This window comes from Hippopotamus amphibius, chromosome 4 (assembly GCF_030028045.1).
Source record: "Hippopotamus amphibius kiboko isolate mHipAmp2 chromosome 4, mHipAmp2.hap2, whole genome shotgun sequence".
NCBI lineage: Eukaryota > Metazoa > Chordata > Mammalia > Artiodactyla > Hippopotamidae > Hippopotamus > Hippopotamus amphibius.
In genome coordinates, this window is record NC_080189.1 from 15839493 (window position 1) to 15867401 (window position 27909).

General features: G+C 45.0%; 1 protein-coding gene across 1 annotated transcript in view; it reads left to right on the plus strand.

Annotated features, from left to right (window-relative positions):
* The window catches only part of ATP6V0A4 (ATPase H+ transporting V0 subunit a4), a 46708-nt gene that overhangs the window by 18343 nt on the left and 456 nt on the right, over positions 1-27909 (plus strand). Inside the window, exons 8-17 of the mRNA XM_057731329.1 lie at positions 1597-1747; positions 2638-2777; positions 4081-4238; positions 7579-7672; positions 11298-11416; positions 13375-13591; positions 16209-16310; positions 20828-20956; positions 24617-24734; positions 26304-26475. Of these exons, the coding sequence (XP_057587312.1) occupies positions 1597-1747; positions 2638-2777; positions 4081-4238; positions 7579-7672; positions 11298-11416; positions 13375-13591; positions 16209-16310; positions 20828-20956; positions 24617-24734; positions 26304-26475 (1400 nt within the window). The remainder of the gene's footprint in view (positions 1-1596; positions 1748-2637; positions 2778-4080; positions 4239-7578; positions 7673-11297; positions 11417-13374; positions 13592-16208; positions 16311-20827; positions 20957-24616; positions 24735-26303; positions 26476-27909) is intronic.

The window sequence follows — 27909 nt, forward strand, 5'->3', positions numbered from 1 at the left end:
AATAGTGGTGTATCTTCCTGTGCCAGAGAGACATGGTCCAGTTTGTGTTTTAGAAACATTTCGCTGCCATGTGGGGAAGACAGCAGGGCTGTGGGGGAGGGTTGTCCTAACGGGGGATCTAAACCCAACAGTGTCATCCTGTAAGCATGAAGGGGCAAACTTAGGACTATTTCTACAGTATCCTCAGTCCTCTGAGATAATTACAGCATTTTCCCTGATAGGAGTAGAGGACCTATGTGGGTAGGAGATGGGAAAGAATGGAAGAGGATGGCTATCATTACCATCACCAGTGGGCAAAAATTACTCACTCCATGCAAGGTAAGAATGTCAACTCCTGGGGGCATGTTTTTTTAAAAAAGGGAGGAAGCCACAGTCCTTGCCCTCAAGGAGATCATAATCACACACATGAAAAGATATAAAAATAGAGTGAGATCATCTCCACTTGCTGTGTGACCTTGGGGAAGTTACTTAATCTCTCTGTACCTTAGTTTTCTTATCTGCAAAGTGAGGCTTGTGGTGATACTTACGTCATCGTGTTGTTAGGAGGATTGTTGAGCACTCATTTAGTTGGTGCTAAGTTGTACTGAGTGTGCAGGGGGTAAGTGCTGTTGGAGTTTGGAGTGACCAGAAGGTTCCTGGGGGGTGAGCTGGGAATTGTTAATACTTGGGTAAATGAAGAAGAAAGAAGACTAGTGTGGAGTTGGCAGATTTCCATAGAGAAGTAGTGGGGTGAAGGTGTGAATAGAGGATTAAATCAGCATTGTAAAGAAGTCTGGATTATAAAACTGAAGAGATTTGATTTCATTCTTTAGGTAACGGGAAGCCTTTGAAGATTTTTGAGTAGGAGGGTAACGTGACTAAAGTGTTATGGTTATGTTGTTTTATTAAAAGAAGGATTACGCAGTGTGGAGTGGATACTAAATGGAAGGGAGACTGGAATCTGATGATGAGGCTTGGGACTAGGCTGGTGGCTATGGGAGTGGGAAGAGGAAGGACTTAAAAGGGACAATTAGCAAGATTTGGTGTTGATTGAATTGACAGCAGGGACACATATCGTGATTCCAAAGTTTCCAGAATCTGGAGATTGGAGATTGCTGCGAGGTCAAGGGAGGACCTGGCTTTGGGGCAACTTGGTGAGTTTAGTTTTAGGCTCCCGGATTCTGTGGGGTTGCTGAGACATGAGTGTTTGAAAGCCTAGGCAGGCAATTAAAAGAGAATTGAAATTTCGGAGAGGGTCAGGGCCATTAGGAATATAGGAGCAAAATTAGGAAAGTGAATGAACTCTTGAGAGCGTCAGTGGAAAGGAAGAAAGGAAAGAAGGAAGGGTAGAAGGCTCAGAACTGGGCATAACGTTTGCAGGAGCAGGAGAATGGAAATTGCCAGAGGATCAGGAGGAGCTCTACTCTTTTGGCAACTCTCCTGTAAGATAAATTACACAAGTACTAACTTTACAGACGAGATCATGAGCCTCAGAGAGATCAAGAAATTGTCCCAAGTTCACCCAGTTAGTGATGGCAGGGGCTGGACTGTGATCCCTGTGCTGACACCCTGCCTATGGTTCTCTTCCTGACATCTTCTTATGTGTGCTTTTTGCAGGAACTAAGTGGCTCCTCCATGGTCCCCATCATGACAGCAGTGCAGTCTAAAACAGCTCCTCCCACCTTTAACAGGACCAATAAGTTCACAGCTGGCTTCCAGAATATTGTAGATGCGTATGGCGTTGGCAGCTACCGGGAGATGAACCCAGGTAAAGGGATCTGGTATGTTGTACAACTAAGCAGCTTGAAAATGAAAAAATTGGATAAGTTTTACCCCTGCAGTGGCCTTCACAGTTATTGCTTTGAACTGTGACATTCCTAAAATCTTATTTGGTTTCCTAATGCCCTGCATTGTCTTTTGCAAATGGTGATGAGTGAAAGATTTGCTCTTTGTCAAGATTTCACCTGTTCTCCCTTAAACCATAGAGGTATCAGGCAGCCAGATTCAGTTCACGTTTCCTTACTGATTCAATGAAGGTTATCTGTAGGCATCTTCACAGTTCCATAGTAGTTGTGTGGGAGAGATGGAGATGGGTGTACACAGGACCTGTAGTCAGAAGACTGGAGTCACAAGCTGTGTCACTAAGTCTGATGTGTAAAATAAAGGGGTAGACCAGACGTCCTTTAGCCAAGCAGTTTATGGTGCTGTTCTTCTCCAGCCTGAGTCTCAATGTGATTTGTGACCTGTCCTGCAGGGGCCTCATCAGGTTGAGGGTCCTGTGAGTAGCTGCTGGGGGTATGTGATACATGTGAATTGTGGAGAAACAGACAAAAGATGGTGGTGGAAAGAGTATAGGAAGCACCTGGAGATAGGAAACTGGTTTTAAATCCCATTAAACTTTGTGATCTTGGGGAAAGTCATTTAGCTGCTCCAAAACTCAGCTCATCTGTAAAGTGGGAAGTAATAATACTTACTCACTTATTTGACTTAATGTATGGGGGGCTAAGCAAATGTCAGAGGTGGGGATGGTGAGGGAAGACAGAATCAGAAAGACATAAGGAACCAGCTTGTGGATCATGGAGCGTGGGAGAGAAATCTTTGATGTGGGCCTAAAGAATGTGGGGAGGACTCAGGCTGTTTTGGGGGTCACCTCTACAGCTCCCTACACCATCATCACTTTCCCCTTCCTGTTCGCCGTAATGTTTGGAGACTGTGGTCATGGAATTGTGATGCTACTGGCAGCCCTTTGGATGGTCCTTAATGAGAGACACTTGCTCTCCCAGAAGACGACCAATGAGGTGAGTGTTCATAAATGTCTTGCCTCATTTCTTGGAGGTTATAAGTAGAATATTAAAAGTGCATATGTTGTTTTCACTAGGGGAAATAACATGTTATTATGAAAAGAGAAAGATGGAACTTAAAAAAGGATCAGAACTCAACATAAAAACTCCGGCCAAAGGTAAATCCTTTGGATGGTTTGGTGCAGTAACACCTTTTTTTTTTTTTTAATTTTTTTTTTAAATTTATTTTTGCTGCGCTGCATGGCTTGTGGGATCTAGGGATCGAACCCATGCCCTCGGCAGTGAAAGCACAGAGTCCTAACCACTGGACTGCCTGGGAATTCCTGCATCTTTGTTTTTTGTATATTACTTGACAAGGCATTGATCTTTTCCTTTACTTTTTTTTTCTAACATTGATTTTTTTTCCCTTCGATTATAAAAGCAATATATGTTCATTGTAAAAATTGGGAAAATACAATAATCTACCTAGAGAAAATTGCAATTAATATTTTTTTCTGTGCTTGTACACAGGTATGTAATTTTCTAAAATTAGGATGAAATAGAGCATATTAGTTTGTAGGTTCCTTTTTTTCACTCAAAATATCACAAATATTTTTTCATGGCAGAGCCCTTCTCCTATCATCAGCCCATGATCAACGTTCTTATTAAATACTGAGAAATCCTGAATATCGTGTCTTCACTTTCACACTTGAAGTTTCCACATTTTCTGTAAAGTCGATTCACAGTGTTGTGAAGGTTGAGACATGTCTGCACTGCTTCCAAGTTAATCAGTTAACGTCACTTTTTGTCTACTATAATTACATTTTATAAACCGGAAACATGCTTTTCACTCTGTTCTGAATTTTAAGAATATCTGCAATCTTTAAGACAAGTTAACTTAAGTCGAGCTAGTTCAGTAATGTCATAGAGAGTCAGTCATAAGCAGGGTTAGTGGGCGAATCAACCTATGGCCGATAGAGTTTTCCATGGTAAGCATCTTAACAGATGTGCGTTCCTATAATAAATATTTAAAGTCTCAAACTTACACTTCAGCAATTTTGATGGCTGATACACATCATCCAGTCTTACGGAAAATGCTTTCCTCTTCTTGGTGGATGTTGCTTAGTCAGAAACCCAGTGTTATAACAAGACCCCAAATGAGTCTTGGATCACTTTGATGCCTGCCTGGCCACGTGGCCCCTGTGTGTGGGATGTGCCTTGCAGTGGCTGTCCCAATGGTGCTGGAGGCATCCTGTAACACACGTCCCCAGGGTCTGGTTCAGAGCCCACTGACAATCGTCCTCTGTCTCCCTGGGGCCAGATTTGGAATACCTTCTTCCACGGACGCTACCTCATCCTCCTCATGGGCATCTTCTCCATCTACACTGGCCTGATTTACAACGACTGCTTCTCCAAGTCTTTCAACATCTTTGGCTCTTCCTGGAGCGTCCAACCCATGTTCAGAAATGGCACATGGAAGTAAGTTGCGACAGAGATGGGTCACTCGCTGGCCACTCAGGTGGCCTCAGTGACAGTTTTTGTGGCCGGGGGATCCTACGCTTGGCTCTGCTCAGAGGTTTGCCCACCAATTCAACAAATAATTTGGTTTTATCTATTGAGTGTGAGATGTTGTACCACTTCCTCAGTAACTGCACTGGTAATTGTAATGCACAGAAAGAGTTTTTAAAACTTCAGCTGAATTAAGTAGGTATCCTGGAGTGCATCCCATGTGCTTCAGGTTTCTCTGTCTTAGGCACTGTTGTGAAAACAACGGTGGACCAGGTATAAACTGGCCATCAGAGTCGCTGTCACAGAAGTGAGGCTTCAGGAGAAGAAGGTGGCATTTGAAATATACCTTGCTTGGTAGGGAATCAGAGATACAGTGAAATTATGCAGCCATGCACTTAAGACAGAAGGCTCTGCTTTAAGAAAGGCTGATGCAGGTTTGAACTATACAAATGATTGGTTTCCAGTGTTCAAAGCCCCAGATTCACCAGAAGGGTGTTTTCTTTGACTGCTCAGAGCAGCTTGATTGAGTGTTAAAAGCACAGGAGGAGATAGTTAGTTTTGTGATGCTGGTTCCCTGTATTTGCCTTGTGGGTGACGTGGGGTGAGGAAAGCAGGGGGTGGGTTGGGCTGGCTGGGGAGGAGATGTCTTGGCTGCAGGAAAGAGAGACCTGGAAGCTCTCTGCATCCCCACCAACCACATCCCCTGTAGGCATCCCTGGTTATTATGCACCTAATCAGACACACAGTCATTGGAGTGGAAACCACGCCTCAGGAATGAGACTCTTGTGGGGAGGGAGAAAGATTTTTGAGTCTGAGGGGTGGGTCAGTGTGATGAGTTGGGGGAGAAGAGGAGGGCAGTGGAGGAGCAGGGGCTTTGAGGGAAACACATGGAAATGTTGACTCCCTTGTGATCTTTGAGGGATGTTTGGCTGCTGGCATCACACACCCAAGACAACCAGGTAGCTTCCGGGCTACGTTATGAGGCCTGAAAGTCCCAGGTGATGTTCCGTCATGTCTGCCCACCCAGCTGCTTCAGGTCAGCTTCAGGTTTCTCTGTCTCATCCTGGAGTGTCCGGTGGGGTGTGTGACAGGAGAGCACAGAAAGCAAGGGGAGACAGAGATGTGTAACCGTATCTGCAACCTTGCTTCCTTCTTTTGTCTCTCAAGCCTGGTACTTGCCGTTTAAGGTACTTCAGGGGTCTTTCCTGCTCCCCAAAATCTGCTCTACACATCATAAGTGGGGAAGAGAATACACCATCAGCCTCATCCGAGGATTTCTCAGTTAGGAAAGATTCAACACAGGGTTCCTTTCAATGTGGAGTGTTCCCAAGTGCATTTGAGGCTTGGTGCTGACTGAAGGCCCAGGGGGCTCAGAGGGGCTAGCGAAGCGCAGGTGGGTGTGTCACTAAGGCTCCGTGCATCTCCTTTTAGTCCCTCTGCTGGGTCCAAGCGCCCTGTAGTAGAGGACAGGAATATTGAACAATAAATATAGAAGAAAACATTTTGCAGAATTACAGTTACAGATGGCTGTATCTATGGGGTTTTGTTTGTTTTTTCTTTGCAATTAGTATCCTGAAGAGATGCCTAGAAGAGCAAAACTTTCACATGTTTAAAGACAAAATGCTTAGTTCTGCTCTTCAGGTTTAAACTCATAAGCGTAGTGATGGCCCCTGAAACATGTTAAGTCAGTGTAACTTCATCAGACTATATACACAGAATTTCATATGCCCTGGAGTGTGACTGGGAAAAGTCCGAGTCAGGTGGCTTGCTGTCATTCTACAAACGTGGGTCGGAATATTGTTCTTTTGTGCACATGCAAGTTATCTCCGCCCCAATTCCAGGCTTTGGAGGCTACGCCCGGTCTGAGAGACCCCAGGCTCGGCCACACGCCCAAGCACGGATGGTATGTAGCAGACCCTCTTCTGCAGGGAGACCAGAGGGAATCGCAGGCATCCACCAGAGCTGCAAAGGGCACAGCAGGCTGATTTTGGTCACTGGCCATGAGCTAGGTCTTGGGCCTGCTTCCCCTGACAATGGGCTAGAGACACTGCCACACAGACCACCGGAATCATGTGTGTTGTCACCAGTATTGGGTGGATTGACTCAGTGAGGGAGACAGTAGGCATCTCCGTGAGAGGGTGTTAGAAGAGCTTAGAGGATTGGCGTCTGAGAGGATTAGGGGAATGTTTGGTCATTTTTGTGGTTTGGACAACGTCCTTATTTTGAACTGTCCATATTTTGATATCAGATGTGATTGTGGAATGGTCTTGTTTTTGTCTTGATCCATCATGGTCACAGGGTGGCCTTGTCTGTTTTTTGTTCTGTGAAATTGTTTATGTTCAACAGCAGACGCTATGGTTTAACCATGGGCACCAGGCCAGTTCCCTCTTTTTTCTTTGTTGACACACAAATACATCTCTGATCATTAGATCCAGGCATTTGCACTGAGGCGTGCTGTTAGGACAGGGGTCTAGGTCTGAGGTGGCTGGTTAGGGCTAGCTGTTTCCACTGTCACTGAGGGCCTGGTCAGTGTAATCAGGCTTCCTAATTCCCCCTGTGCTACCAAATATACCGCCCCCCCCCAATACAGAAACTCCCCTCAGCTGCGGGAGGGAGGGAGTGTATCTCTAGGAAGCCCAAGTGGCCAACATTCTGTTCTCCATCCTTTCAAATACTCATTCTTGGGCCCCTCCATAGATGTGTGCTCTTAAAAAAAAAAAAAAAAATTAAGCCCTAATATTCTTAACCCCTTCAAGTTTGCAGAGACAGTAAGAAATTCCTGCCCATTGCCATTTGTGCTTCTGGGCAAGAATGGGACACAGATTTAAAGGCAGTCTATGGACCACAACTTTCAGGGGCTAAGTTGCCCAGAAGTGAAGGGCCATGTGTGAAAGCCAGTTCACTCCTCCGGGACCAGCTCTCGTGCTCTGAGGGGGGATTTCCCAGACTGGTCCCAGGGCGGGTTTTATTTCCCCTATGCTCCTGTCACCATTGCCCCCTGACTCTTTTCCGATGTAGTATAAGTTTTTCTTTACTATACGCTGTCATGCTGAGAGCCCCTTGGAAACTCAGCCTGTGGCCTCCTTGGGGGCCAGATGGTAATTTGTGTAGCTCAGCACCTAGGATGATACTTAGCACATAGTAGGTATTTGGTAGTCATTTGTGGAATAATTGAATGAACCAGTTGGTGAGTTGCACCAACAGTTAGGCTTTGACTGGCTTGCAAGTAGATGACTGATGGTGCTGTAGTATTTCTCCTACCTCTGGTTGATGATTGGTTTTGTTTTTGTTTTTCTTTCTCCCTCTGTAGTATGCAAGTAGTGGAAGCAAATCCATATTTACAGCTGGACCCAGCCATTCCAGGAGTGTACTCTGGAAATCCATACCCTTTTGGGATTGATCCGGTAATAATGTCTTCTGATGTTAAATGTTTATTATGTAAAATGTCTTGCTGAGGGGATCTCTGTGTGGAGGGGAAGAAAGTGCCGGAACCTGTCCAATTCACACACTTGTGTTGAAACAGAATAGTATGTCCTGGAGGTTTTTGTGACACACTGCATCAGATTCAATTAAATGTCTTACCTGCACCCTTTACCCAGCTCCTGGGTCATTTTACATGCAATTTTCCAAACATCTGCCTCTTTCTTGTCAATTATACCCCTGGTGGTTTACAATTGCTTCTTTTAACAGGCTGTTGGTTGCTTGGAAAGTATGCATATTAGATAAGCAATTTAACATCCTAACCAAGTTCCCAACTTTGGCCTTTTCTTGCTGTGATTAACATCTTTTTTTTCCCTAGAAAAGTATGGATTTGCTTTTATATTTGCTTTATTTTACTGCATAGAATTATACAAGTTTTTATTTATTTATTTATTTTTTGGGGGTACACCAAGTTCAGTCATCTGTTTTCATACACATATCCCCATATTCCCTCCCTCCCTCGACTCCCCCCAACCCTCCCGGTCCCAGTCCTTTAAGGTATCATCCATCCTCAAGTTGAACTCCCTTTGTTATACAGCAACTTCCCACTAGCTATCTATTTTACAGTTGGTAGTATATATATGTCTATGCTACTCTCTCACTTCGTCTCAGCTTCCCCTTCACCCCCCGCCCCCCCAAACCTCGAGTTCTCCGGTCCATTCTCTGCATCTCCATCCTTGTTCTTGTCTTGTTACTGAGTTCATCAGTACCTCAGTTGGATTTGAGCCAAACAAAGGTGCTTCCTCACCCAGCCTGCAGGTACAAAGGGATTTTGTTCAAGAAGACACGCATGCCTATTTGTGTAAAGCCACTCACAAGATGGCCTTAGCATATATCGCCACCAGGTGGTGGCCTTGTGCTCCAAATGAGAGCAAGCGTCTGGAACTGAACTTGGCAGATATGGTTCATAGATGTTTCCTCTATGCTCATTTTATTAGAAGAGAACCTGAGACCACAGTTTTACTTGCCGACACTTGAGAGTAATAGTACTGGCCCTAAAATTGGTTCTCTGGTCTATCCTATCTTGTGCGTCATCTCCTCTTCAGTTTTCTGGCCCCTTCCACTTTCTGCACACCTTCCATTCCTTATAAAATCAGCAGGCATCACCCAGGATTGGTTTATACTTGCCACTCAGGGGCACTTACCTTCTAAGTTTTATCAAAAAGAAGTGAAGTCCTTGATGCCTGATTTGTAAGCTGCAAAGTGCTAAACATACGCGCAAGTTTTTTTTTTGTAGACTGGAAGGCTTTATCTTTGGTCCAAGGAATTTCATGATTAACAAGCAGGCAGTGGAGGAGTATGGAGGGGGGTGATTTTTAGGGTCTGGTTGACCTTCCTTTCCTTTGAATCTCATTGCTCCTACTTTCCCGTCTCTTCTCTTCACAGCCCCCATCTAATGAACCAGCAAATCCTGTCTGCCCAGTTTTGCTCCTCATGGAGAAAGGGAGGGTACCAAATTTCACGTTTCAGAATTGAGTGGTCCAGCATCTACTATGTGTGCAATGTTGTCATCTGCTTACTAGTTAGAAAAGAAAAGAAAAATCTGAGGGTGACAGGGAGGGTGGGGTGTTGACAATAATTTTTTCCTAGTGACGTTTAGATTAAAAAAAATTTTTGGTCTCTTTATTATAAAATAGTAATACATATGATTAAAAACCATAAAGTACAAAAATTATTTAAAAAATGAAAAGAAAGAGTTGTCTTTCTTACCTTTCCTGTTCTTGCAATCGGATTCCCCAGAGATAACCTCTTTAATAGAACATTTCTTTGCTTATAATAGCACTTACATATATTAATGAAGAGTTTGATTTTTCCATAATGTAAATTTCTGCAGCTGCATTTATTAACTGTGTTGAGCATCTATTTGTGAATCAAATCACAAAATATTTGGGTGTCAGAGCTAAGGGGGCTTTCTAAAGGCATTTGTAAATATTTTATAATGAACATTACACAATGGTTAAAAGCCCATGATTTAGAATCAGACAGCCTGTGTTTAAATCTTGGCTTTCCTATTTATTTGCTACGTGATTTTGAGGAATTTATCATCTTTGTGTTTCTGTTTCTTCATCTGTAAAATGGGTATAATAATAGCCCTCCCAGTGTTGCTCAAAAGAGTAAATGAATTTTGTAGGTAAAACACTCAGAAGAGTCTGGTGCATAAACAGAGTAAATGCCATTTGCTATTATATTGTTTCTCTCTGGGTGTGTAAGTAACTTGGTCTCCCTGAGATTTTGGTAAATGCCCTTATCTGTGAAATGGGAATACTTATAACAATCTCATAGAGTTTTTGTTAGAATTAAATGAGATAAATACACGTAAAGAGCTTAGTATGTGCCTGGTATTTAACTGTGAACATTTTTAGTTTTTCCAAGCTGGGTCTAAGGTGTACTGGTAACCCTGGCCTCACTGTGTTGAATGATCCTGTGGAGACTGGCCAACTAGGTGGGCAAAGGGATAAGCAGAGGGTGGAAGGCAAGCCCGGTGCAGCTTCGATGCCAGGGCAGATGGGGAGGGTAGTGGAGGTGCCTTTGGGGTCTGAGCACCTGTTAGGAGAGTCCCTTTCCCCTCTGTTCAGCTGGCAGCCGCCCAGAACGTTGTCAAGACAGAATCAGTGAGAGGTGTTTCCTGCATGGGGGATGGGAAGGTAACCATGCACTGAGGCTGCACTAGGTGGATGTCGACCCCTTAACAGAGGAGTTTGGAGGAGGAAGTAGTTTTGGAGGAAAGATGAGAAGACCTTGTGGCTTTGTTACTTCTGAGAAGCAGTATAGCAAACCCTCCAGAGGCCTAAAGTTTCAGAGGGGTCAGAGATGGAAGCAAGGACTTGAATCGTTTGTATGGGGTTGGGCATTGGAGATTTCTGTGAAGAAGAAGAGTGTTAGTGACAGGGGCCATTAACCAGGGTGACACCCTGACAGCCCCCCAGAGGCTCTGAGTGCTTGCTCTGTGTGTCTGTCTTGCGTGGGCAGGGCAGGCACATGCATCCCTCTCTGTGCGAGCCTGGCAGCTGTTTAAAACAGACCGTGCAGGAGGCAGGGACCATATCTTACCCATCGTGCCAAAGAATGTTGGCTACAGGAGTGGCTTCTTGAGAAGGGCCTGGGAAAATGCTTTGTAATGTACAGCACTATAGAAATTCAGAGTAAAAGGTGGTATTACTAAGAAGGGACTGGCCAAATTCATGGGCCAGAGATTTACACCATTAGTGTGGGAACCCAGACAAGTTTGAGATCTCACCATAATGTTTCAGAATGTCTTTTCATTTAGAACAGGGGAAAAATCATGTTGGATTTTTTTTGCTTTCAGCTACTTGATGTTCTACTAATGGTGCTATTGGTTCTGACATGTTTGTCATGGGAGTTGCATTTGTAAGGAGCTTGGTCCTTTTCTTTTTTCTGAGCCTAAAATGCATATGCTGAAACTGGACAGAAATTTGAAAATGTTGTTCCCAGAGCAACTTTGTCAGGGGAAATCGAGCTCTAGCCCCCAGCTCCAGGAGAACTTCTAGACTCTGGTCTCATGTCTTTCTTGTCACATTTCCCTTCCAGATTTGGAACTTGGCTTCAAACAAGCTAACGTTCTTGAACTCCTATAAGATGAAGATGTCAGTTATCCTGGGAATTGTCCAGATGGTTTTTGGGGTTATTCTCAGCCTGTTCAATCACATGTAAGTTTCATGATAAACGTTCTGCCTATTGGTCTGACCACATTGGTGATGAGCAGTGGCAGAGCCACCAGTTTGGTCCTGGGTCCCTCTGTGCAAGTTTCCTTCCCTTGGGGACTGCTTTCCTGGGTCTCTTGGCTTGAGCTCAGACAAGCTGGTTTGCCAGAAACGGTACCTCTTTCTCCTGAGCTGAGTGCACCTTTCACCTCAGAAATATTTGAGGGTTCGGAAAGAGATTGCAAGCCCACAGTGCTACGTGTCCTGCCAGACTGAAAAAGGCCCCCGTTGGTGCTGTATCCAGGCTTAGCTCCCACCAGTGGGTAAATGGGGACATAAGTACATTTTGGCCAAAGTGCCCTCTGATTCTGAATCCCGTCTGGTATACTTTCTTCCGACTGGCAGCAGCCTCTCTCTGATTTCTTTAGCTCTTAATGTTCTCCTATCTCTTCTTTCTGTTAAGATCTGTCTCTGGAAAGCTTCTCAAACTTACATATTTATGCTAAAGTTGTAGATGTTTGAAAACAGCCTCAAACATGCCTATTTAGAGACCCTTTTGTGGACAGGGCAGCTTGTAGGTGTTGCTGAAACCAGCCTACCAGGAGGTCAGCACGATGCCAAGGAAATGATGCAGGGTTTAGAATCAGGAATTTGACACACTATAGCTGTGTGACCATAGACATGTTGCTCAACATCTCTGAGATCGTTTTCTTCTGTAGACTGGGAACTGAGGAGTCAGAATGTGTCAGTTATTGCGCAGTAAAAAACAACTCCCAAATCACAGTGGCTTACGACCATGACACGTCATTGTGGGCCACCAGGGGGCGCTGCGTATCTCACCCTCGCACTGGGACCAGGGCTGATGGGCGGTTACCACCTAGAAGCTGCCAGTTGCCATGACAGGAGAGTGTGGTCAATACACACTGACTCTTAGGCTTCCACCCAGAGTGACACATGCCACCTCCATTCCTATTTCATTGACCAGAGCCATATGGTGACCTCCAACCGGAAAACCAATATGTATGATTCTACTTGAAAAATAAGAGCTATTTAGTGAGTAAGCGAATGACAACACTTGATACTACTGCCTGCCTGAAAGTGCTATGAGAGTTAAATGAGAGAGAAAAGCAGGATGGTGTGTCAGGCTGGCCTCAACTATCTCTAGTAATCCTGCTTTATCATGGGACCTCCATTTTCCCTCCAGTAACTCTTACAGTAACAAAGGGTATGGGGGCCCTTTCTGACATTTTAACTGGGAGTCTCCCAACTTAGCCTCGTGGGTGTCTCCCTATGTCTTAGAGCAGGAGTTGGGAAACTTTCTCTGTAAAGGGCCAGATAGTAAATGTTTTAGGCTTTGCGGGCCAGATGGTCTCTGTCGTGGCTACTCGACTCTGGTGTTGTAGTATGAACGCTGCCACAGACAATATGTAAACAAATGAGTGTGACTGTGTTCCAACAGAACTTTATTTATGAAAACTGAAATTTGAATTTCCTTTCATTTTCATGTGTCATCAAATATTCTTTTGATTTTTTTTCCTCCCAACCATTTAAAATTGTAAAAACTGGTTTTAACTTGCAAGCAGTACAAAACTAGGTGATGGGCTCAGTTTGGCCTGTGGGCATCCTTAGGAGAAGAGCTGCCAAGCCACGCTTCTGTATCCTTGTGCCTTTAACTGTGTTGATATGAATTAGGTCTGTACAGGAACCTGTGGCCAGATCACTGACTGTTTGTGTAAGTCTGCCCTTTGCCTCACACTTTACCTTCTACACCCTGGTTCTCACTGAACCTTTTGTGCAAAAGCACCTTTCTTTCTCTTCTTTTCCATCCATGCATGAATGCTGCTTACCGGGGGAGCGAACGCAGGGTTCAAAGAGATGAACATTTGGTGCTTTGGAGAGAATTGTGAGTTATTGGTATTCCTTCAATGTTCTGTCTTGTACGTGTGTGCGTTTCCCACCTCCAGATTCTTCAGAAACACTCTCAACATCATTCTGCAGTTCATCCCAGAGATGATTTTTATCCTGTGTCTCTTTGGATACCTGGTTTTCATGATCATTTTCAAATGGTGCTCCTTCAACGTCTCTGTGTCCCAGCAAGCCCCGAGCATCCTCATCCACTTCATCAATATGTTCCTGTTTAACTATAATGACCCTTCGAACGCACCCCTGTACAAGCATCAGGTAGTTTTGGTTTTTTTTTTCTTCTTTTACGCACTTAATGATGTCAAATCCTACCATCTCAGCACCAAACGCGTTAGGTTCTTCACATTTCAGAAGGTCTTATTGGACGAATGTCTGGGTGCTGAGGGCAGTGCTGTGGTGTGGCTGTAGACATTCCTATCTGAGTAACACAGGGGAGGGATTATCTCTGTGGGGCTGAAAATTAGCTTGTACATTGTGATGCGAAGAAAGAAAAAAATAATCCTTCAGATTGATTGGCTTGAAACTGTAAATGCTCTAAATGGCACCTTAAAGCTGAATAATCTTTTAGTATAAAAGTAAACTCTAGTTAAGGTTCACAAGAAAGAAAACTGAAATAGAGTCAAGAAGAGTCCTTCTGTTCACATGAGGTCTGCGTTTCTGGAAAACTGAACTGAACTCATGCTCTCCTATGAGCTTCCATGGCTAATTGGAGATGCTTGCTTTCTTTTTTCCTTTGGGCTCTTCTGTGGGTGATACCTTCCAACAGTTGGACGTTTTTGCCATTCTGACTTCTGTTTCTTTCAGCCTCATTATCAACTTAATACTTTATTTTTTAAAAGTATAAATGTCCCATGAGAAGTGTGAATAAAAATACCTCAGTGAGTAATTTTTGGTAACACAAATAGTTCTCTTCCTCTGGCCTCTCCCGGTGATAAGCTGATAATATTGTGTGCTGGTAGAGTTTCACTAAAGGAGAGCCCACCATATAGGTTCTAATTCCTCTGGATCAAGCTCTAGGGCTCGATTCGCAATACCAGGTGGCCCTTCGACGTACATGGTACCCGCCAGTGATTGCTCATCTTGGGTCCTAGTTAAGGCCATGCTCCTCCTACAGTTGCACACATCCTCATGAGTTTGAATCCTGGCTGTGTTCTCTTCCCCTACAGAAGCAGCAAATAAGAAGAAGAAAGAGTAAGGAACGATTTTAGATAATAATCAGCTATATGTCTTCTCCATATAGCTCTGAGAGCTCTCTTGTATCCCACCTTACTGTTGTAACACCTGTTCTACATCGATGGTGTAGGAACCATCCCTAGAGTGTTGGCATTAAATGAATGTATTTGGAAGTTTCATTTACTCAACAGTGGAGTCTAAATAAAAGTTTACTTGGATTTCCCAAACAAGTCTTCTCTTTGAGGCATGGGACTCAGATTCACCATGTAGTTCATATGCTAATTCTTTTCCTAAAGACTGAAGTCCTCACTTAGTGTACTGAACACTGCACGGTAAATGGCTTTTCCAGCTTTTTTCCATTCAAAAACGTTATTTGGAGTTAGCTGGTTTCCACACCCTGGAATGAAGATTAATTATCTTGACATAGTTTGAAGTTTCCATAACCTCATTTTCCCGTCATGCAGCTGGAAGAGACAGTGTAAATTACTAATACAGCCCCCCTCCCAACAGTGCCCTGGCTACTCTATGCCTTGTTTCAACATCAAAGAAGAGCCACAGATAAGTGGACATCTCTGGTTGCTTTGTACATTGTGAGAGGGAAAAGCATGATATAAAAACAGGCAAATGGCAATGAGGTCGCTGCGAGGGCAGGGACCTGGGCCTGGCAAGTAGCACAGTGTGTGTTCCCGTGGTTCCCCTCCCTCTTGGGAGCAGTTAGGAGCGGAGGAGGGTAGGAGATGGAGCAGATAAGATGTTCCCACTGTTATGGGGTACATCTTATTCCAGTTGGGATGATAATAAATCATCTCACTGGGACCTTGGCCAGAACAGTTAGAGAAATGTGAGGGCTCAGGAAACGTTTTCCCTTTCACTCTGAGCACCCAGTTTCGACACCTTTTCAATGGCTCTGATGAAGCCTTTCCAGGTGTCCTGGTTCATTAGACCATAGCAGCTCAGGATCACTCTTCCAACCTGGCGACTTGGGAGGGTAGGAAAAGTGGTGGGGATGAGGCTATGAAAGGAACTATGTAACAGGATGATAAAATGGGACAACTCCTGGGTTTCAACAAGTCACGAAGACCGTAGACGCCTCACTCCGAAGTGAGTTGTGACAGAGAGAGAAAGAGAGAGACAGTGAAAGAGAGTTCAGTCCAGGTGTCCCAGAACCCGTTAGGTAACTCACCCACAATGAGACTGTGCAAGTCAGGTGGAGATTGTGAGGATTATTGTTTTTTTGAAAGAGAGAGCAGTAGGGCTTAGTGGTACTGGAAATATAAGATTACTGATGGAGATAATGTTTGTGACTTAAGGTGACCCAAAGACTTTTGGACACTCCAGAGTGACAGGTGAAATGCCAGGTCTGCTCTTCATCCAGGGCCAGGGTTAACTGTCCCCAAGGAACAGAGTCAAAGGGACAAGGGACAAATAAAGTTGTGCTTATGATGTGGCTGGTGAGCACTTCTGTCCAGTGATGGGCTCCACATGGTGTAAGTGTATGAGGAGGGGCCACCTCGAGTGGATATCCCACACCACTGGACTGACAATTCTCTCTGCAGTGGGAATAGCCCAGGACGGGAGGGCGAATGGGTTTGCTGCAGTGCTTTAGAACTCTTCACCTAAAGTGCAGCTGAGATGATCCACATTTATCATTCGAATCATATAAAGTATGCTGTGCAATCACCCTGAAATGTTGGTCTTACAGCGAGAAGTCCAAAGCTTCTTCGTTATTATGGCTTTGATTTCTGTGCCATGGATGCTTCTGATTAAGCCGTTTATCCTGAGAGCCAATCATCGAAAATCCCAGGTAAGCACCATCCACTTCAGTTCCCTTGCTGTGGGTAGGAATGTGGGCTCCCTGGAAACGTAAGTCAGGGGTTTAGAGAGAGCTCTGCATTCACCAGGGCCTGAGGGACCTGGCAAGGAGGTGGTGGTGAGGTGAGGCATTGGCCTACTCCAGGGATGCTTCCTCTGCAGAGCTCAACTTTTCCTCGGGGCCTACTTGTTTCCAGCATAATGGTCACGTTTAAATCTTATGTGCCGCAAACTGTGCTTGGGGTGTGTGCTGAGTCTAGTGGTAGTTAATGACTTCTAAGGGTCTGAATGTGGGTTTTTTTTAAGTTGGAAATAAGACCTTTTTACTGTAGTTTTTTTTCTTTAAGATTTATTTATTTATTTTGATGTGGACCATTTTTAAAGCCTTTATTGAATTTGTTACAATGTTGCTTCTATTTCATGTTTTGGTTTTTTGGCCCTGAGGCATGTGGAATCTTAGCTCCCCGAACCAGCGATTAAATCCACACCCCTTGCATTGGAAGCTGAAGTCTTAACCACTGGACCACCAGGGAGGTCCCTTACTGTAGCTTCAGCGTGTTAATGGATATTGAATGTTGTTTTCATCAGCATTCTGAAGTTGTGGGCTTTTACTATATTATGTTACTTGAGAGGGAACTAGAGGAGTGAACACCTTTAGAGAAGTCTGTTCTCGTTTTTGTGATTTTCACCCTATTGCCAAACACCAGTTTCAGCCCACTTCCTCTTTTTGTCTAAACTTCTCCTGAGCCTCAGATTTACTCAGAGGGTGAGGAAGAGTTTCCTGCCTAAATCAGATAGGATTTGGGAAGATTAGCCTTCCAGGGAGCATTAGAGTCTAGAAATGACACACAGGCGCTATTTGAGGCGATCAGTCTCTGCTTCCCTCTGTTAGTGCAGAAGAATAAGTGGGCTGTGCTGAGATCACGTATGTTTTAAGTGGTTGCAGATATTTTTAGATAAACCTTTTTTTCTAAACTCTGACGTGGCTGATGGTAGAGTCAGGGACCTAGGCGGGTCCAGGCTGGAGTTCAGGAGGTTCGTCCCTAGGTGGCGCCCTCTTTCTGAATCACCTGCCTCTCCCACTGTTTCCTGCCAGTCTTGACCAGATCCAAAGCCTGTCTGAAATATAATTTATGTGGGGGTATAAATATGTAGGAAGGCAAAGCAAAGAATGCTTGTTTATTGTTTGGTTAGTTGGTGAGAGAGCAAGATGGTAAAGGACAGTTGAGATGGACCGTTGTCCAAATAGGTGACGGGTGTTTCAGAAGATGGCAAATACCTTTTTGCAGAAATAGATGCAACTGTCTTTCCTAGAAACTCAACCTGTCTGTAAGTCGAGGGCTAGGTTACTGCTGGCTCCCCCGAGTCCCAGGACTCTCAAACCATAACTTGTCTTGTTCTTTGCTCTGCAAAAACTGTTTAAATAGTGGCAGAGCTCAAAGTGATGGACTTTTCCCTTTTCCTCACGGATGACTTGTATGATGGGGAAGGAAGTAGAGGAGCTTTTGTAGTCTGCCATCTTGGATGATACCTCCTGGACTGAGTCTGGGAAACAGGAACCCCCAAAGAATGCTTGGAGGCCTGCCTCCTTGGCCCTTGGGTTGCATAAGTGTTGGTTGATTCCTTAGGCTGCTGAGTAGACGGTCCTTTTTCATGTTAGAAACATTTCCTCCCACCTCCATCCAAGAGATGATTCCATAATGGAATTCTTTGGCCTCCTCTCAGTTCTCCCTATGAAAGCTTAAGGGGGCCCAATACATAGAGATTATAAACAGATTTGTTCTGTTGGGCCTCAGGGGATGTGAGCATAGGTCCCATATACTCAGGCTCCTCTGTAACCCTATAACCCCGGGTCCCTGCAGGACATGGTTTGGAAACCCCTTCACTAGAGGGCCACCTGTGGTGTGGCCCTTTGGGCACATGCCCCATGTGTGCTCAGCCAGGGAACACACATCTCCTCCCCAGAAGCACCTGTGTCCAGGCCCCCTGGACCGCCTGGACTGCCCACATTCTGCGTCCTCTTCTGACTTGCTGCCTTGGACCCAGATCTCCTATCACTCCTGCATCCCAGGTCACAGTGAAGTAACTTTGCTTTTCTATTTAAAATCTTTACATTTACATGCATGTTTTTTATGCTAAAATTTATTGAAGTATAACCTACACACAAAAGTGCACAAATGATGAGTGCACAGATCAGTGAAGTATCACAACATGAACACATCCACATGACCAGCACTCAGATTGAGAGGCAGAACACCATCAGACCCTGAAGTCCCTTTGTGCCTCCTTCCTGTCACTCTCATCCCAAGGGCAACCATTGTCCTGACTTCTAACACCATGTGTTGGTTTTCCCTGTTCTTGAACTTTATGTAAATAGGACCATACACCACACCTTCTTTTGGGTCTGGCTTCCTTCATCCAGTGTTACATTTGAGAGATTGTGTGTGTGTGGGTGGGTGTGAAAGAGAGAGAGTTATATAGTATTCCCTTGCATGAATGTACCACAATTTAGTTATCCATTCATATACAGATAGTTATTTGGCTTTTTCCAGTGCTAGTAATTACAAATAGTGCTGCTATGAACATCCTTGTGTCTTTTTGCACATGTGTTTTATGTGTTTTTATAAAGTTGCAAGTAACTATTGGTTACTATTTTATTTCAGATAGCATCCAGCTCAAATACTGTGAGATGTTTAGTCAGGGGGACTGCAAAGTATGTTTCGAATGGGAAGAAGAGTCAGTGAAAGTCCCAGTATCACGCTTCTACACAATTGTTTATGCTCATTTGAACCAATTTCAGGATATGACCAGAAAAGGCTAGCATTTAAAGATGGAAATGGAAAAACTGTCTTCTATTTCTTCTTTGGTATTTCTTTCCTTAAGTGGATGGGGAGAGAAAATAGGATTTCAAGAAGACAAAGTAATGTTAACTTGAGCCCCATTCCTCACCATGGGGCAAGGAACCATGGGCCAAGGGGAAAGGCTTACCCAGAGCCCCCTCTTGTTACCCAGCACCCTGGAATTTCTATCCAGATGGACACAAGCCCACTTCTAGACCATACAAAGGACCAACCACACCACTGGCCTGGGTACCATTCTGGAGTGGCCAAGGGGCAGCAATATAAGGGGAGTGTGGGTGGGACATAAACATTTGGGTGGGAGTGTCCATGCAAGTGCACACGAGGCCGCAGGCTTTGTGCTGTGAGATGAAATCAGAGGTGAGAGGGAAAAGGTCACATGCCCAGGTGCATGCAGGGCCTGCTGCCCTGTCCTGGTGTGGGATGCTGAATTTGAACCTGGCCTTCCAAGTTCTTGTGAGAATTTATTTATCAAGACAGAGGCTAGAACCTTTTTTATCTAGGAGTTTGTTGGCTTGATTTATAACTTTTAAATATTTAAACATATGGCATGTGGGCTTTCATTGGTACCTTTGTGCAAAGGTCTGCAACTATTAGGTGCAGACTTGCTGAAGAAAGAAAGGTAAAGATACTTTAATGCCTACTTTGCAGTATGCCACCCGTGAAATCATTCTATGAGAAGCTTTGGACATGGGACATTAAATTTCACAGTGACTTGAAAGAAATATTTTCTTCAGACTCGAGGATAAAACCAGGCCAAACTGAATGGTGACTACACCTAGATTTTTTTTTCCCTTGAATTTTTTTCTTAGCTATTTTTAGAAAGTGTTGTTTTCAGTTTAAAAAGTGTGTTTGTGTTGGAAAAGTCATTGTCTAGTCCATTTGGGCTGCTATAACAAAATATCACGCACCGGGTGGCTAAAACTACAGAAATTTATCGCTCACAGTTCTGAAAGCTGGAAATCCAGGATCAAGGTGTTAGCATCGTCACCTTCTGTTGAGGCCACTTTCCTGGTTCACTGTTGTCATCTTCTCTCTGTGTCCTCACCTGATGGAAGGCGCTAGGGAGCTCTCTGGAGCCTCTTGTATAAGGCACTAATCCCATTCATGAGGGCTGCACCCTCATGACCTCAGTACCTTCCAAAGGCTCTACTTTCTAATACTTTCATCTTTGGGGGTTAGGATTTTAACATGAATTTTGTGGGTGGAGGGGAACACAAGCATTCAGACCATAGCAGTCATTAATCCCTCCTAATTTTGCTTGTAGAAATCTGGCGGTTTGGGTCACAAGACGATTGGTTTACCTGTAAAGAGTGTGGTTAGTTTGGCACATTCTGGAATGCCATGGAGAAAAGCACATGCCCTGGAATCAGAGTGCCTGGATTTGAATCCTGGCCCTGCCACTAACTAGCCTTACCAGCTGTGCAATCCTGGGCTCATTTCTTAACCTTTCTGTACCTTAGTTTACTTCTTGGTAAAATGGGGGTGATAATTGTGCTTACATATAAAGATTGTTATGAAGGCTGAATGAGATAATAGAGGGTTTAGCACAGTATCTGGTACAATAGCTAATATTTACTGAGAGCCTTTGTGTAGAATGTTTGTAATTCTAAGGGTGAATTTAGTGCTTCCTTTTCTTACTTGCTGACAGCTGCAGGCCTCCAGGATCCAAGAAGATGCCACCGAGGACATTGAAGGTGACAGCTCTAATCCTTCCATGAGCTCTGGTCACAGGGCTTCTGCAGGTGCCCATGGGGCTCAGGATGGCCATGATGAAGAGGTATTTGGGGGAGTTCCCTGGTGGCCTAGTGGTTAGGATTTGGCGCTGTCACTCCCATGGCCCAGGTTCCATCTCTGATTGGGGAACTGAGATCCCACAAGCTGCATGCCCCCACCCCCAGAAAAAGTTGCTAAAGAAGAGATATTTGGGACTTGACGCCCTACAAAGACTTCCAATTTGTACAGATTCTAGAAGCCAGATCCAGTCAGGGATGATGCTCACGTATTTAACAGCTAGTAGCGCATGGGCACCAGCCCATCAGAACGAACTTAGTCAATAGAGCTGGGAAGGTTTGGAGGACCCTGCTGGTGGCAGCCCTGTCATCACTGAGTCATGGGAAGTTGGGGAGGTCCCAGGGAAGGGGGAACACTTAAGATTACAGCTATTTACCAGTCAATCAGGGAGCATTTTAATAATTTCACCCAGGTGCTGCTCTGTCTGTGAGTATAAGGTGAATATCAGCCTCACGTTTAGTGACATGGAAGATCCTAAATGTTACTGAGGCCCTCTTGACTCAGAGCCCCGCCCCGGGAGTCTGCTCGACTTACGATGCTCTTTCCCATCAGTGCCCCTCACTTACGAGAGCAGAGCCCAAACCTGGTCCCTTATATTGAAGCAAGAAGTGGCTTATTTATTCCCAGCCCTCCTCCTTCATGCCTCCTCCTGCCTCAACCCTGGTTCTGTCTCAACTTTGTTCACTTAGTAACATTGTCTGCCTCTCACATGAATTCCCAATTGTGTGCTTCTCTCTTCCCTCCCTGCCCCTTTCTGTCCAAGGGCAGCCCTTCCCCTCCTTGGGAACGTGCCATGTTTTCCCAGACAAGACAGCTGGCTGTTTTTATACCATGACTGAAGGTGCCCAGAATCTGAACCCTGGACTGGGGGTTTTAACTGGAGCTGTCTTCTAATTCTGGAGTGGGAACAGAGTTCCTGTGAGGCCTGAAAGATGCTATAAATATTTGTGGTGTTAATTACTATTTTTTAAAAAAGCATTCATTTGCACCAATGAATAGTTATTTAGAATTAATGAAAAATTGGATCATGGAAAGTTTTCCCAACAAGATTCCAGATACAGAGAATAACACATATTAGTGGCGACTGGTATTACTAGGTCTGTCAGACCTGCTGGAATGTTTCAGAATCCAGCCCACACATCTTCTGACTCATCAAGTCCCAGTCTGTCCAGTACAGCCTCCTTCATCCATTCTCCTGTGGTTTCAGTTTATATCTAGTCAGTGTTCACCTGCCACCTCCTCCATGAACCAACTGCCCTCATGAGGGCAACTCCAGGCTCCATTTGACGGCCTCTTCCCCCAGTACAGTCATGCCTGGGTCTCCCAGCACAAGGCACGTACAGGCTCAACTCTGCCTCCCCCTCGAGGTTCTCTCCCACTTCTGCCCTCACCCAGAGTTAGCCAAACTCCAGGTTAAGGGCACAGTTCTCCAGACTGTCAAGTGTACCCAATACTTCTGACACCAGCCACAAGTTCGGGGGTCCCCTCAGACTCCCTCAGGTTCAGTCATCTGTAAACAGCTCACAGAAGTCAGGAGAATGCTATACTTTCAATTGCAGCTTTACTTAACAGCAAAAGTCTACAAATCAGAACCAGCCAGAAGAATATGCACATAAGCAGAATCTGACACTGGGAAGGTTCCAAATGCAAAGCTTCTGTGTTCTTAGGGATGCATGACTCTCCTGGCGTTGACATGTGGCAGTATTATCATGTTGTTAACTCAGGAAGCTCCCCTGAGCTTCCGTGTTGGATGTTTTATTGGGGTGTCATTATGTAGGCATGACTGACCCAAGTGCAATCCAGGTGGTTGTACTCAATCTCCAGCTCCCTCCCCTCCCTGGAGATGGGTGTGGGTTGATAACATGTGGCTCAAAGTCTCAACTCTCTAACCACCTCGTTGGTCTTTCAGGTGAAGCCAGCTCCCACTGAAACTACCAAGTGCCCATCATAGACACCTTACTAGCAAAAATGATGATGATTTTGGTCTTTTCCCCATAGCATCTAACTATAAGCCCCAGTGCCACAACCTCCATTTCTTCCTAGATACTACTCCATCCTTGACGTCCTGGACCACAGCCCCATGGCTCCTCCCAGTTCTTTGACCTTTTCTTTTTCTTTTTTAAAAAATTTATTTATTTATTGGCTGTGTTGGGTCTTCGTTGCTGCATGCGGGCTTTCTCTAGTTGCAGTGAGCGGGGGCTGCTCTTCATTGTGGTGCACAGGCTTCTCATTGCAGTGGCTTCTTTTTGTTATGGAGCACGGGCTCTAGGCACCCGGCTTTCAGTTGTTTTGGCACATGGGCTCAGTAGTTGTGGCTCGTGGGCTCTAGAGCACAGGCTCAGTAGTTGTGGTGCATGGGCTTAGTTGCTCCGCGGCATGTGGGATCTTCCCGGACCAGAGATTAAACCCATGTCCCCTGCATTGTAAGGCAGATTCTTAACCACTGAGCCACCAGGGAAGTCCCTGACCTTTTCTTTTAATCACTTTCTTTCTTATCTCTGAGTTGAGATGTTTCCCAAAGCTTGTGGCTCTTTTCATGATCTTCTCAGTCCTCTTAGCTCCCACTCGCTCTCCTCCCGCAGGTGTGGTGCCAGGTGTCCATTTCCCACCCAGATTTTTCCTCTAAACCTGTTCTGCCTCTGCTGCTCTGCGCTGAAAGATTCAGTCTGTGTGGACAGCTATCACCTGCAGTGCAACACGTCTGGGAATTAGCTCCTCCCCTTCTTCAATATATCCACTTCTGCCAGTGCCATTCTTTCATCTATTCAGGCTCAGGGACCTCAGAACCATGTATCGCCCTGGCCCTGCTGGATGAGGGGCCCTTCTCTGTGTTCCCATAACACCCCCGCATTCTTGGTTATTGAATTTCCCATGCTGATGTGTGGTAACTGTTTACATCTTCTCCCCCGCTGGGCAGTGAGCTGCTTCAGGGCAGGGATGGTGCCAGTCAGATTGTTTCCCCTGTAACATCAGAGTGCATGAAAGAGAAGAATGACCGATTGCCGTTTCTTTTCCCCTCATACCTGGATTACTAACCTAATCAACAAGTTGGCTGTTTTTGCTTATGGGCTGTCCTTTCCCTGATCCATTTTGCTACCAGATTACTCTTGCCCCCAATATTTCTTTATTTCCCCTGCCACTTTTTATTCAGATACCTTTTATGGTGCCTTACGACTCCAGATTACTTTCTCAACTATGTTCATGCTTGCCTTTTTAACAACTCCCACAGCTGAGTCTCTCCTCACTGCCGCAAGCTCCCAGTTCCAGCCAAATGGTTTTTCTCCCTTCATGATGTTCCCAAGCACCTGCCTTTTCCTTACCTGGAGTCATTTTCTTTACCAGGAATGATCTAGCCTCTCCTTTCCCTCCCTGTCCTTCACAGCTCAGCACAAATCTCAGCTTCCCTTACCAACCAAGCTGCTTTGAACTCTTTTCAGCCATTTCTGGGAAATGTTACCATACACACATCACATCCTACTTCAGGCTGGTCATTCTCTTTCTACAAGTATATTAATACCTATTTCCCCCTCGTTCAACTGGAAATATCTTAACAATAGAGCCTAGGTCTTATTCGTCTGTGTATCATTTGTAATATGTTCGTGCAGAAAGTATGTAATGAAATAGCATTAAAAATTCTCTCTTTCAGTTCAACTTTGGAGACATCTTTGTGCATCAGGCCATTCACACAATCGAGTACTGCCTGGGCTGCATTTCCAACACAGCCTCCTACCTCCGGCTCTGGGCCCTCAGCCTGGCGCATGCACGTGAGTGAGTGGGCTGCCCAACAGAGCACCATCACCTGTCCCTTTGCAAACAGATGCAGTGTACTTGTAGATGAAAGTGCCTTCTGGGTCATTTCTGGTGCACTGGCCAGAAGAATGGCTCTTCTTTCACACAGAAGTAACCTTTTTCAGTAGGCCTGGCTCTATCTTGCTGCAGTGGTTACCCTCTGTATCAGCTTCCTGTTGCTGCTATAACAAACTACCACAAATGTAGCAGCTTAGAACATTGTGAAATTGACTGTCTTACAGTTCTGGAGACCAGAAGTCCTATAAACAAGGTGTTGGCAGGTCTGTTTTTTCTGGAAGCTCTTGGGGAGAATCTGTTTCCTTGCCTTTCCTAGTTTCTACAGGCCACTTGCATTCCTTGGTAAAGAGTCAAGCGCCAAGAATGACTTAAGTCTGGAATCTTGACTCATCAACTTACTTTGTAAAACCCCTCGTGATTTCTGCCTGCTTCTCCAGTCTTGCTCTTGGTATTTCCCTCTGTGCCCCACCGGCTCCCTGTTACCCCCACCCCCTTCCCCATTCCATGTGCAGTGACCACAGGGAACTGCACTGAGGCTCCTGGAGATGCCATGCTATCTGGGCCCCTCTGGGTGTTTGCCCCACAGCTCCCTTGCCTGTAATATTCTTCCTTTCTTTACCTCTCTCCCCACCTGATGTCTCATTCCTCCTTTAGAAGTCAGCTTGGATGGTGCCTTTCCCGGGTAGCCTTCCTCCCTGGTCCCCAGTCTGGAAGGTGCCCTTCCTCTGGGTTCTGGAGGTGCCCCTGTCCTAGCACTGATTGTAATTCTGTCTTGTTAGCCTGTCTCCCTACTAGATTGTCAGCTCCTGAAAGGCAAGGACCTTGACTTTTATCTCTGCATTCCCAGTGCTGGGCATAATGCCAAGAACAGAGAAGCCAGGCCAAAGTATGTGCTAAGTGGATAGAAACCAAAGCAGTGAAAGTGAGCCTGATTATTCATTTACAGCAGAAAAGCAAGTGCTCAACGTTAGTGTGGTCTTGACTGCTCTGGCTGTGTTTGTTTTCTTGCACAAACTCCTGTAATGATAGTATCTCCCTGGAAGGGAAGGAAGTTCTCTGGTATCTCTTCTTATAAGGGCACTAATTGCATTATAAGGACCCCACCCTGGTGACCCCATCTAACCCTAACATGAACCAAGTACCATCACATGGGGGTTAGGGCTTTAACATATGAATTTGAGGGCCTGGGGGAGAAACACATTCAGAGCATATCAAATCATATTACATGTATTCTTTTGTATTTTGCTTCTTTGGCATAAGATGATGTTACTTGGATTTATTCACAATCCTGCCAGTAGCTATGGTTTGCTCACTTTTGTTGGTGAATAATATGCCATCATATATTTGTCCTCTTGATGGAAACTCCTCCAAAGTTGCTGTAGGCAATCTCATACAGGTATCTTAGGGCACACGTGCCTGCATTCTCCACCTGGGAGTGGAGTTGCTTAATTGTAGGGTGTGCAGGTCCAGGATTATGGTAGAAGAATAATCCGTGTGGTTGAGAATGTTTCTCTTGCATCTTGCAGAACTGTCTGAAGTGCTCTGGACCATGGTGATGAACATTGGCCTTCGTGTGCAAGGCTGGGGAGGACTCATTGGGGTCTTCATCATTTTTGCCATATTTGCTGTTCTGACAGTAGCCATCCTTCTGATCATGGAGGGCCTCTCTGCTTTCCTGCACGCCCTGCGGCTGCACTGGTAAGGACTGGTTGTAGCATAGATGCTCTCAGGGTGCTCTAGGGAAAGAGGATGTGTTGTAGGGCCAGCCAACTGGGTTCAAATCCTAAACTGTTGCGTAACATTAGCAACTCACATACCTTTTTGGAACCTTAGTCTCCCAGTTGGTGTAATATTAAATGATGTAACATCTGTGAACGCATATACATATATAGTGGTTGCTCTATAAGACATGTTAGTTCCCATTTACTTCTTTTAAATATTCATTTCTTATTATAATTGGCTTCAAAATAAAGGACACCCCAACTATTGGTAAATGACAGATCTGAAAGGCTCACGGAGGGCAATGCTGAGGGAATTGGGGATGATTGGCCCTTGTTACTGAGTGCTGGAGTTATACCAACAGAACAGATGACTAAACTTTATTTATTTACTCACTTATTTGGCCATGTTGGGTCTTAGTTGCAGCACACGGGATCTTCATTGCAATGTGTGGGATCTTCTTCATTGTGGCATGCAGAATCTTCATTGCAGTGTTCAGCCTTCTCTAGTTGTGGTGTGTGGGCTCCAGAGAGCATAGGCTCAGTACTTGTGGTGTGCAGGCTTAGTTGCCCTGTGGCATGTGGGATCTTAGTTCCCCAACCAGGGATCCAACCCATGTCCCCTGCATTGGAAGGCAGATTCTTAACCACTGGACCACAAGGAAAGTCCCGCGACTAAACTCTTGAAAAGTGGAAACAGAAGGAGGGTACTCATCAGGAGGAAGACACTCACTGGGGGCCCTTGACATTCACAGCCGTTTCCAGAGACTGTCAGCCATCACTGTGCTGACGAATATGAAAACATTTGTTTGGGCTTCTATTTCTCTCCCAAGTCATGCTTCATCCGAGAATTTCGAGTGTGCTGTCCATCTGGAAGCATCAGAGCTCCCGTGCATCCTGAACCAGACTGTCCTTAGCTCCCCTGAGGCTTCCTCCCTCCCTCTGTGGAGGCTGTTCATAAAGAAAAGGTTTTACACTTCACGTGTTGAGTTCAGAGAGTCACAGCATCTCCTGCCCGAGGCTGTGACATCATTTCTCCCCTTGTCATTAAAGAAATGAACTCTGTAACATAAGAGAGCAAAAATGATCACACATGATATCTGTTATGTAAGTTATAAGAATATAAGTCAAGGCTGGTGGTTCTGCAATCATGTAAGCCCTACAGTTTAAGATCAGGATGGAAACAAAAAACCTTGTTTAACCTGGTGAGGCCACTAGCAGAGGCCTGGAGGAAGTTGTGGGGTAGGGGGGAAGGTGTAAGAGAAGGATTTAAAAAAAAAAAGCCTCAGAGGGTTCCTGTGGTGACCACCAGCCTGGGGCACCGCGCTCACCTGGTGCTTGATTTTACATGTGCTCAGCTTCTCCCCTCCAGCTGCCAGCCTCTTGTTTACGTATTCAAACTCCCTTCTCCTTG